Source organism: Nanorana parkeri, unplaced genomic scaffold (genome assembly GCF_000935625.1).
Source record: "Nanorana parkeri isolate BGI_ZX_2015 unplaced genomic scaffold, ASM93562v1 scaffold264, whole genome shotgun sequence".
Lineage (NCBI taxonomy): Eukaryota > Metazoa > Chordata > Amphibia > Anura > Dicroglossidae > Nanorana > Nanorana parkeri.
Genome location: NW_017306532.1, coordinates 1,247,937 through 1,259,698, shown reverse-complemented (window position 1 = coordinate 1,259,698; position 11,762 = coordinate 1,247,937). Strand labels below are relative to the sequence as shown.

Sequence of the window (11,762 nt, the reverse complement as noted above, 5' to 3'; positions counted from 1 at the left end):
ACTAGCATCTTGTAGGTCTGGGATAGTGTGTGTCGGACCGGTTCTCCCCCTCCACACATGTCCTCAAATGCAGTCTGTGGTCTGTCAAGTTGCAGCGAGACAGGGATAGCTAACAGGAAGTGTCGGAGTTGGTAAGTAGTCCAAACATCCAGGGGTAGCTCCAGAAGAGATTGCAGTGCGTGTGTCTCCAGCCAACCTCCCCCCGTTCTAAAATCCCGTACCCGAAATTTGCCGAGATCAATTAGAGTGCGGAGGCGTCGGTTTTCCATCCCCGCTGGGAAGTCTGGGTCCCCTATCACCGGGGTGAGCGGGGAGGGGAACGGGGAGATGGAGGAGGTGCGGAACAACGTCCTCACAATCCTTAGAGTGGCACCTATCGTGGGATGTTGGGAGCAAGATGTGGGCAATGGGTTCGAGAGCCACGGAAGGCCTGGGAGCGGGAGCGGGGCGGTCTTCAATTCCATGCGTACCCATTGTTTAAGGGCGGAGTGGCAACACCAGTCTACAACCCTATTAAGATGTACTGCTTTATAGTACAGATGGACGTCTGGAAGCCCAATCCCACCCACCGACTTAGGCATAGTAAGGAGGCGTCTGGCAATTCTGGGCACTCCATTCGCCCAAACATACAACAAGAACATTCTGCGTATGTGAGAAAAAAAGGCCTGCGGTAGACGGATGGGCAACGCTTGCATCAGTAACAGTATTCTGGGGAGTATGGTCATTTTTAGTGCATTGCAGCGTCCAAACCACGCCACCGTCAGGGCCTGCCACGCTTTTAAGTCTTGTTTGATCTGCGATAAGAGGGGAGCAAAATTTGCCTCGTAGAGTGCGTTCAAATCTGCCGTGATATGCGTCCCCAGATAGGGCAGGGAGTGATCTTCCCACTTGAAGGGAAATGTGGCCCCGATCGCGTCTTGTTCTACCTGTGACAGCGTGATATGCAGAGCCGCCGACTTAGACCAGTTGATGGCCAAGTTGGATAGGGAGCCATAACTTTCGAACTCCCTCATGAGTTCCGGTAGGGAAACTCGAGGCTGCGTGACAAAGAATAACAGGTCATCCGCATACGTGGTGACCTTATGTTCTATGGAGTGTGACCGATATCCCGAAATCCCCCCATTCCTCCTGACATGTCCCAGAAAGAGCTCCAGTGCTAAGACATATATCAGCGGGGATAAAGGGCATCCCTGTCTCGTGCCGTTCGTAAGGGGGAAGTAAGGGGATCTAGCCTCGTTAACCTTGATGGCGGCCGTGGGATGGGAATAGAGAGCCGATATCCAGGAGAGCATATGAGGACCCAGACCGATATGGCGTAGGGTGGACTTTAAGAATTGCCAGTCTACCCTGTCGAACGCCTTCTCGGCGTTGGTTGAGAGGACCATCAGCAGGGAGGACGTGGAACGCGCTTCGTGAACGAGGTTTATGACCCGGGTTGTACTGTCCTTGGCCTCCCTAGACAAAACAAAGCCCACCTGGTCATCCTGTACTAAAGCTTGGACACATGTCGCGAGTGGCTGAGCTAGTGGCTAGGATTTTTGCGAACAGTTTCAGGTCCACGTTCAGGAGGGCTATGGGGCGGTAGCTACCACATTGCACCGGGTCCTTCCCCTCCTTAGATATCACTACCACATGTGCCCTTAAAGAATCAACTGGAAAGGGGCGATTCAGTAGAATAGCATTGAAGGCTGCCAGGAAATGAGGGGACAACTGATCCAGGAACTTTCGGTAGTACGGGACCGTGAAGCCATCCGGGCCCGGCGACTTGCCGGACTTGGACTGCCTCAGAGCCCCCGCCAGCTCTTCCGCCGAAATCGGGCGTTCCAAGCACTCCCTGTCTGCTGGAGAGAGAGAGGCGAGACCGGAGCTCCTAAGGTACCGGTCTATCGCCTCTACTCTGGCCGGTGCCTCCCGAATTTGGGGGTCGGGTTCCAGGTTGTAGAGTTTATGGTAAAAGTCACAAAATTCCCCTGCCATGTCCTTTGATAGGGTGAGGCGGGAGCCCTGCCTAGAGATCAGATGTGATATGAACGATTTACCTCTCGGGCCCCGTAAAGCCCCGGCCAAGTACCTACCCGGTTTATTTGCATGCTCATATAGGCACCTCCTACCCCACATTGCCCGTCTCTTCACCCGAACAAACAGAAGACTATTCAGCTCCTCCCGGACCTGCACGAGGTCCCGGTAGGTCGCCACTGCCAGTGACTGTTTGTGGGACGCCTCTAGTCTGCGTAGGCGGCACAGCAGGGCCTCAATTTGGGCATTCCGTTCCCTTTTCAGTCTCGCATAATGCCGAATAAGGATGCCCCGCAGAACACATTTGTGTGCCTCCCACACAGACAGTGGGTCAGCCTGATCAGTAGCATTTATGCGGAAGTGGGACGTCAGAGAAGTCGTCAGATCTGCATATACCTAGTGTCACTCCTTAGCTACCCCCACGAGGGATCAGCTGCTCGCCTCCCCCCCCGCCCTCCAATGGGCGGTCTGTCTTCCCGCAAGTAACTAAGTAAATAAATGAAATAGCATAACATAAACATGGCAATAAAACATAAGACAGAACATAACTCGCTCGCTAGCCACACCGTGATGCTGAGAGAACCCCCACCCATGACCTTTGGGGCCCGTCATCTCCTATCTAACTGGCTAGATACTTGTAATAACAAAAGTCTGGAAATAAAACATTTGACCTAGCTTAGCTACCTCTCTAACCCATCCACGGTGTTGAAAGAGAGTCCACCCAAGGCCCCACTGGCCCTACCAAGGCAAAAAAGGAGGCTAAAGTCACAGGACGGCCAGTGGCACCCCTAGTGGGGGCCCCCTCTAACATCAGAAAAGTCTAATGAACAGCGCTAACTTGCACAGAGCAAACAACAACCTTGGGATGGTAAAATGCACATAAAACCTGAGATAGGAGCCAGGATTCCATCCGGTGGGGACTTCAGGTCTCACTCCTGGCATGGGAAGGGCCGGGGACATTCCTCTGGCTGGCTCGGTTGCGGGATCTCCCTCTCCTGGCCGGTCCCGTCGGGAAGCCGACCGTGGGCGGGTGGTCATCAGAGAAGACCAGCCAATTCGGGATCGGTATCACCTCCGCTTCCAGTAAGGCAAACAGGTCTGGCAGCTGTGCAGGGCGATGCAGAGAAAATGACGAGTCTCCCTTCCTCACGATGAGGTGAAATGGGTGGCCCCATCTATAGGAGGCATCAGCAGATCGAATGACTTCCAGCAAAGGCCTCATAGATCTGCGCATGCGGAGGGTATGTCTAGAGAGGTCAGGCATAATTTGAACCTGTGCGCCATTAAAATCTAGAGGCCCCTTATGCCAGGCTTGCCTCAGGATCTCTTCCTTGATTGAATAAAAGTGCACCCGGCGTAACACATCTCGTGGTGGAAGGTTGGTGTGAGTTGTAGCGCGGGCGCCCATGACGCGATGTACCCGGTCCAGTTCCATCTCAGACCAGGTATTGGTTGAGAATCGCTACGACCGTGCAGCGAAGATCCCGTCCCATGGTGGCTTCAGGGATGCCCCTCAGGCGTAAGTTGTTACGTCTGTTGCGGTTCTCGCCATCATCTAGGCGGAGAAATGCCGTGGTCATCTGGGTGCCTATGGCAGACTGGGCCGATTCCAGGGCCGCTACTCGCTGTGTGAGGGCTGTGGTAGATTCCTCCACTGTAGCTACCAGGCCATCTAGGGATGTCACCCTCTGCCCAATCTCCTGCACCTCCTGCCTGAGGGCCGCCACTATCCGTGCAGCCATGTCCTCCAGGTCGCCTTTCGTGGTGAGACGCGGGAGAATCTCTCTCCAGTCTCCCCCCTCGCTTACCTTGGTCCCAGAACGGGCACCCGATGTAGCCATAGAGAGTTCCGGCGAGGGGCACCGATCGCGCGCCGAATCCTCCACATGGAGGGGCAGCGCTGTAACTTTACCCCGGACCTTGGAAGGAGTGGGGCCTGCAGTTGCCGAGCGGGTAGATGCCATGAGTTGCGTGTCCCCAGGTCGGCTCGAGGCGCCCGCGAAGAAATCCGCTAAGTCAGACTGTCGGGAGCTCCTGAGACACACCTGACTCCCCTGCACCCGAGACATCCAAAAAGAGGTACTGTATCATCAGCTAGAGATTAGGCCGGTGCCGGGAGATGCAGAGCTCGAGGGAGACACGTCTTCACGTCTCCATTGCCAGGCCATGCCCCATAAATGTTAGTTTTAGCAAAATTAAAAGCCATAAAAAGGTGCAAGGTAAAGTAGAGCGTTAACTTATCCGATAGATGTTATGAGGACGTATTCCTAAGTGTATTGGAGACCCTACAATCATAACTGTGGGTTCTTATCACACTTACTTGGGGTTCTCCACTTATATCCACAAAGTGTGCTCCGTTTTCTACACAAGCTTTCACCACAGGTTCACCGAAAAACCTGTACTATAAACACAAGGGAAAAAAGAAAGTTTATTTGACTCCAATATCACCACAAAGAGGAGCAATGCTATTACTGAGGAATGTCATTTACTTTTATTTTTACATAGAGCAAGCAATTTTTGTTGTTGTTTGTATGCTGTTGTGGAGATTTCCTTTTACTTTCTATTCGAGATACACAACAGGGCGTAAGAGAAAATCTCTAAAAAGTGAGTAGAAATTCCCTCTTGGTTCCCCTTCTGGTTCAATTCCTTAAAAGGAGAACTATGTGGTTAAGGCTTTTCCCCATAGTTCTCTTTAGGGTAACGGGAGGACACAAACTAGCGCCCTCCCGTCACACGAAGCTCAGTATACCGTGAACTACAGGCGCGGTATACTGAGACGCCGCAGCCGAAACGGCTCCCAACAATTCTGTCTGGATCCACCCAGCTGTGTGAGTGACAGCTGGCTCTGCCTATCTAGAGGCAGAGCCAGCTGTACCCGCCCCCTCCCCCGTCCGTTCCGCCAGTCATCGCTGGAGGATCGGACATGGGAGGGGGAAATCCAGTCCATCCCAGGTCACGGCTCTCTGCCGGCCTCAGTATACTGCGAGCTGCGTGACTGACAGCTGGCTCTGCCTATCTAGAGGCAGAGCCAGATGTACCCGCCCCCTCTCCCGTCCGTTCCGCCAGTCAGCGCTGGCAGATCGGAGCGGGGAGGGGGGGAATCCAGCCCCTCCCCTGTCACGGCAGAGAGCTGTGACAGGATCGAGAGGTGAGCGAACGCCGGTATGTGTTCGCTCACCTCCCGATCTACTGAGCCAACCTGTGACAGTCTCATTGTCACAGGTCGGCTAGAACTATGAGGTGAGTGAAAAGCACTCACCTCATAGTTCTCCTTTAATAATCCTCCCAGCTTCAGAAACAAAATAGAGGCTAAATAGTTTATTGCTTTTATTTGGAGAACTAAAGAGATCTGCCATTAGAAAGGTTTGTTTTGTTTACATCTTCAATGCTGAAATATTTTTACACACACACAATCTTCTAATGCAGTCATGGCCGGACCTTTTAGACAGGGAGATGACATACTTCTATCTATAAACACAGAAAAGTAGTAAGGAAAACATATCCTTTGCCTTCCAAAAAAGACACTGGTTGTTCATGGATTTGACTTTAATAAATCTATCCAAACAATAATAAACATACACAATCCCTTTCCCTTATATTTGCTGGCTGTGCAAAGTAACAACCCTATGTGGAAGACAGAGCTACCTTTGACCCATTGCAGAAGGCCCAGACTCACTGTGACTGTCTAGCATGGCTTTTGTAATCCTCTCTGATTATTAGTCTATAGGTCACAAATATTTCTGGGGCAAAGTGCATTTATTTATCTGATGCGTGTACCTCTGCTGACTGCTTCAAAGTGTCATGCAGACTGTTCATGGCACTGCCATTTCTTAAATCATGGCACACAGTTCTGAATAGTCTGATAAAATCACAAGGACCGTTTATTCAGTTCGGCCTCATCGCAAAACACTGCATAAAACCCCCCAAAAAGTGAGACAACATGCTTACCTTACCCCCCACTTCCACAGACAGTGCCTAGGTGAGGGTGACAGTAGCTTTCTTTGGGTGATATTGCAAGGACCATCTCAAAAGAAGAAACCAGGCTTGTATACATGCCCGAACCTGGATGCTTTGTGTCAGATTATAAACGGCATGTCACGCTTGCCAAATGTGACCAACGCAATCAATGGGACCGTGTCACAACTGGTAGCCCACAGTATTGTAATTGAAAATTGTAATTAAGAAAATGGCGTTCAAGAGGCGACAGTATTGCCTCCTGAATGCCGGGCAGCCATTGCTATACTGCCACCCCAAGTTGTTTTTCAGAGGGGTGCAGGAGCCTGCTGTCCTTAAGAATGAGGCATTTCTGTCATACTTGGATGATATGTTTGCATCCCCTCTTGGAGAATTCTGCGGGTGTGGTTAAAAGATGTAGCATCAGAGTAAGCAGGAAACATATATTGAGGGGAAAACCTGGAGCAGTTGTCCATGGCAACCAATCAGCTTCTCTCATTCTTTTTCAAATCTTAACTGAACACACTGAAGAGAGAAGCCGATTGGTTGCCATGGGCAACTGGTCCATTTTTTGCCTGCTCCAGGTTTTGATAATCCCCCCCAGGATGCTCCTATATAAAACCAAAAACGTACCAGAGATTCTGACTTCAAGCTAAAGTAAGCAATTTTTCAGGCCCAGTCCTGTAGCAAGCAAGACCTTTACATAATCCAGACAGACATACATACATCAATGGGTAGCCTTTGTTTATTACTTACAGGCCCCACACAGTCCAGAACAACAGAGGCCTTCTTACACATTTCAGCGAGGGAGGGGGCGTCACCAACATCGCAGATTATAATGTCAATGGACTTCAGCTGCGGCTTGGCTGAAAAGGAAAACAAAAATTTAACAGCAGAGACTGGTACCAATTCCAAGTCATTCCCCCCTAGTTGGCCAAGATTGTGTTTTACAACAGCCAACGGTGAAGAGGTTTGGAAGACCTCCTTATGGAGTGAGTACGACAACAATGTGACTAACAGGAGTTTTAACCCTTACCTTCACTACGAAAACCTTGCGCTAATGCCATATATGAAAAACTGTGAGGGGAATTTATCAAAACTGGTGCAGACAAAATCTGGAGCATCTGTACATGGCAACCAATCAGCTTCTCTCTTTCATTTTCAAATCTCAACTGAGAAGCTGATTGGTTGCCCTGGGCAACTGCTCCAGATTTTGTCTGCTCCAGTTTTGATAAATTCAACTCTGTGTGTGTATAGAGAAAACTGAAAGGAACCCCGTGCTGATGGAAAATGATAAATACCTGGTTGTTATTAGGGATGCACCGACACCAGAAGTTTGAGGCGAGTGGAAATCACTCATGTCATAGTTCTCCTTTAAGGAAGCCGGGCGGCGTGTAATGACTTGGGAGGACGTCTCCATGCTCCCTCGTCACCAGGTGACGAGAAAGCATAAAGCTAGATTTCTGGCCAATCAGGAAGCCAGGGGCGGGTCATGACTCGCCGCCTGGCTTCCTGATTGGCCAGCTTCCCGAACCAATCAGGAAGCTGGGTGGTGTGTAGAGACTCACCGCCCGGCTTTCTGATATTGGCCGGGAAGCTGGCTCCATGCTCCTTCGTCACCAAATGATGAGGGAGAATGGAGTCGGCTTTCCGCCCAATCAGTAACCCGTCATTGCCCACCCCCTGGCATCCTGATTGACCAGGAAGCCAGTTCCATGCTCCCTGGCGACGAGGTACTGATACCGGAAGTACAAGTACTCGCCCAAATACTCGGTATCAGCACCGATACCAGTATCGGTATTGGTGCATCCATAGTTGTTATGTTGACACTGACTTCAAGACTGAGTCACTAGCCCGGAACAAGTGCACATCATATGCAATCAGAACCACATTTGCTCCAATAGTAATGAAGGCACCGGATTGTCAAGAAAGCAGCTTTTATTTAGTAGGAGAGGTCAGCCATCATATTTTTGTCAGCCTGGTGCCAGCATAACATAGGGATTCCTTTCTAGAGACTCCCCATACCTTACGGCACCAGCCAACTAAGAAAAAAGGAGCCGCAGTCTCATCAGATCATTTACTGACCTAGGACAAACTAAAGTTAAAAGGAGAACTATGGGATCAGGGCTTTCCACCATGGTTCTCCAAATGGTAACGGGAGGACACAAACTAGAGTCCTCCCGTCACCCAAAGCTCAGTACATAGCGAGCTACAGCTCGCGGTATACGGAGACGCCGCACCCGGGACGGATCCCGACATTACTGTCTGGATCCACCCAGCTGCGTGAGTGGCAGCTGGCTCTGCCTATGTAGAGGCAGAGCCAGCTGTACCCGCCCCCTCCCCGTCCGTTCCGCCTGCAGGGAGCCATGTGACACCTAGAGTTTTTTCTTGTTCAGCCCTGACGCAACTCTCGCTTCATATGTAGTTTTCTGTTCTATCACGGGACGGACATTACAGATAAGATATCAGGTAAGATACGTTGCTGGTTATTATTGCACTTTGCACCGACTCCTATTCTTTTCCCTTGGAAATGTGTCCCATCATATCACTGTCTGTTGTACAAGACACGGCCTATCAAAGAGGTATCCCTTTAAATTAGAGACAGCAGAGGTAGTGCTAAACGTTTATGCCAGCCATCCGATCAGTGTATGCATAGCCAAAACTTTTATTTTTAGTTATGGAAGGATTAAAATCTCTTTCAGTTGTTTTTTTTTTTTTGCTGTGTCCGGTTAGGGAGATTTCCCTTCACTTTCTGTCCCAGACACATAACAGGAAGTGAGAGGAAATCTCTACAAAAGGGGATTGTCCCTGTTAGAAGAGGCAGCACTGTGATCTAGTGGTTAGTATTTTGCTTTACACCACTGGGGTCCCCAACCTGACACTTAACCTGGAGTTCTCCCTGTGCCTGCATGGCCTTCCTCCCTCACTCTTGGCCCTAGTATGATATTCTATGGAGTGTGCTCAAGATGGCCGTTTTCTCCTCTTATCTGCCCCAACACCAATCTGATAAGTGCTTTGAGTGCTCAGGGAGAATAGTGCTATAGAAAATATAACTCAAAGATGTAAGTTCTGTTCTGGCGACAACTCTAAGAGAACATTCACACTGGATCCATTCTATTGTGATCGGGTTTTCAACAGATGCTAGCGGAAGGGCACTGGAAAATGAATGGGTCTGCTTCACACAGGATCCGTTCCGTTTGTGCTGACAAAAAAGTAGAACATGCACTACTTTTTTTCCAGTGCAACAAAACACAACAGATCCGGTGTGAACGAGCCCCATTTATTTTTTTGGTGCCCTTACGTTATCCGCAACAGATTGGAAGGAAATGGGAAGGTACAGTTGCAAATCAACAGACCCGCCATTGACTTGCGGTTTCCTTCTAATCTCCATGTGAACGCACCCTAAAACTCGGGATTTCTCATCACTTTGTCATGGTGACAATGCTCAATAGCGAGGATGAGTGCGGCGACACAGGCAGCAAAAAATCTCACAAAGCTTCTAATCCTTTTCTAAAAGGAGAATAAAAAGGTTCTGACTACATATACACTTTAATCTTGGGAAGGCTGTGGACAGTGTGCAATAATCCACAGCAACCTTCAAGGTTTGTCACACATGATAATGTCTGTATGCTGGGGGCAGTGTGGGGTACAGACAGTACTCTTGTACCAGGCCCCACTCTTGGCTGGGAGCTCTCCACCAAGCACAGCATGGACGCCTGTTATGTGAGCTGTCACATTTTGTGCATCACCAGTGCAAGCTGGCAGGAGAGATGGCAACACCCAGAGCGATCAGCTCAGGTGAGGAGGTGGTGTAAGCTGTGGATTCCCCTGGATGGGAGGTGCAGCACATGACCTCTTGAGTTTCCCAGAGCCAGCTGAAACTCACCAACATCATCATGAGGTGATGGCACTGTCCGGGGAGGGGAGCACAGGGAGTACTCCTATACCAGGCCGTGAGAGGTGGGGGCTCCCTGTCAAGTAGTAGTTAAAACCTACCACCATCCTCACTATATGTAGTATATATATATAGATCTATATCTAGATATATATGTTCAGGTAAGCTGTAAGGGACCTCCTGATTTGTAAAGGTGGCCCTGTGAATGAAGACAACCTACCACCATCCTTATCATGATAGATATATATCAAATATAGTATATTTGTGAAGATCCCCCACGCACACCCCTCTCTGCGTATTGCAAAGTGTACGAGTCTCACCCAGCCTGTCCGCAGCCCAGTGCAGCACCTCCTCCAGCTTCTTTTTGTTCCTGCCAGCCACGGCCCAGCGCAGCTCCTGGCCTTTGAAATCCCCTCCATCCGCCACGCGGGACACCTCCTCCACTACGAACTGCCCGGTGAAGCCCGAAGCACCGAATATGACAAGCTGGTACGGACGTCCTGTATTCCCACGCTGCGCCATACTGCTGGGTGACACTGACTTCGTCTGGACTGACAGGGGGCGGAGTAAACCGGGAACATCAGAGAGGGACGGGGAGGGAGTACGTGGCTGTCATGTGACCCAATGGTATCACGCGACGAGGCTGAATGACGAGAGTGGTGGGGTTGCTATGTAATGAATGCAGGGGCACCTTTGTTGTCACTGCTCAATTTCTATGGTTGATGGAATGACTTAGGTCCCGTGCACAGGGATGTGTGAGGACGTATAATGTAAATTGCAGATATATTTCCACCTCCGCCCTTAGTAGTGAATGTGGGTAGGCAGCTGTAGGTGGGTTCACAGAGCTACTTGCCCAAACCTGTGTATGTGTAAACTCAGGCCCCTCATGGATGGACACTAGTTAGGCTCAGGCTTTTACACACCTAGGCATGCCGAGTTTAAGTAAGTAGAGGAGTAAACCCACATAGAGCCGCCTACCCCATTCACTACTGTGGGTGACCATACTTCGCAGCTGGTTATCCTGGCTGTGGAATCTATTAGATTCCTCTATCAATGTTAAATGTGCCGGGTGCGTCACCAGTGCAAGCTGGCCAACCACCTGCTGGGATATTGTATTTTGAACATGGTGGGTGTGTTGCTGTCAGAATACCCAAATAGTGATGACAGCTGATTGGCTGAAAGGCATGGCTTTATCAGGGGAAATCTTTATACTGTGACCACCTATGGATTGGTACACATCAACAGGCCTCATTCTCCAGCCTTACCTTCACAGTCTTGCATAGTTCTCCTCTCCTATACTGGATTACACTGCACACTGTGAGCATTAGAAGCTAAAAGGGTTCATCTCCAAACAGGATGATGTCTATCATCTTCTAGACCTTTCCTCCCAAGCCTGACTGTCCCTGGTCCATCTCTTTTTATTCATTGGATTTCAGTTCTTTCAATTGTGGCGGTTTAGCAGCACATGTGGCCATTACTTAGGGCATAATCTCCCTCTGAGGGTCAGACCACTGATTGCATCAAGGCTCAGGACTCTTAAAAGAGAACTATGGGGGTAAGTGTTTTTCCTCATAGTTCTCTTTAGGGTCACGGGAGGAAATATACTAACCTGTGACCAAAAGCTCAGTGTATAGCAGGCTCGCGGTATACTGAGAGCGCCGCAGCCGGGACGGATCCCAACAATGCTGTTGAGATCCACCCAGCTGCGTGAGTGACAGTGGGCTCTGCCTACCTAGAGGCAGAGCCACCTGTTCCTCTAGTCAGCGCTGGACGATCGTAGCGGGAAATCCCTGCGGTGAGTGGTGACTGACAGTCACCGCTCTCTGCAGGGAGATGAGCGAGCGATGGTATGCATTCGCTCACTTCCCGATCTATAGAGCCGACGTGTAACAGCTTA

At 50.1% G+C, this 11,762-nt stretch overlaps 1 protein-coding gene across 1 annotated transcript in view; it reads right to left on the bottom strand.

The window, feature by feature from the left end:
- SCCPDH (saccharopine dehydrogenase (putative)) overlaps positions 1 to 10,434 on the bottom strand; it is a 27,018-nt gene extending 16,584 nt beyond the window's left edge. Inside the window, exons 1-3 of the mRNA XM_018557050.1 lie at positions 10,186 to 10,434; positions 6,727 to 6,836; positions 4,337 to 4,417 (exon numbers count right to left, since the gene is read on the bottom strand). Coding sequence (XP_018412552.1) covers positions 4,337 to 4,417; positions 6,727 to 6,836; positions 10,186 to 10,387 — 393 coding nt within the window. The 5' untranslated portion in view covers positions 10,388 to 10,434. The remainder of the gene's footprint in view (positions 1 to 4,336; positions 4,418 to 6,726; positions 6,837 to 10,185) is intronic.
- Between the last annotated feature and the right edge of the window lie 1,328 nt (positions 10,435 to 11,762).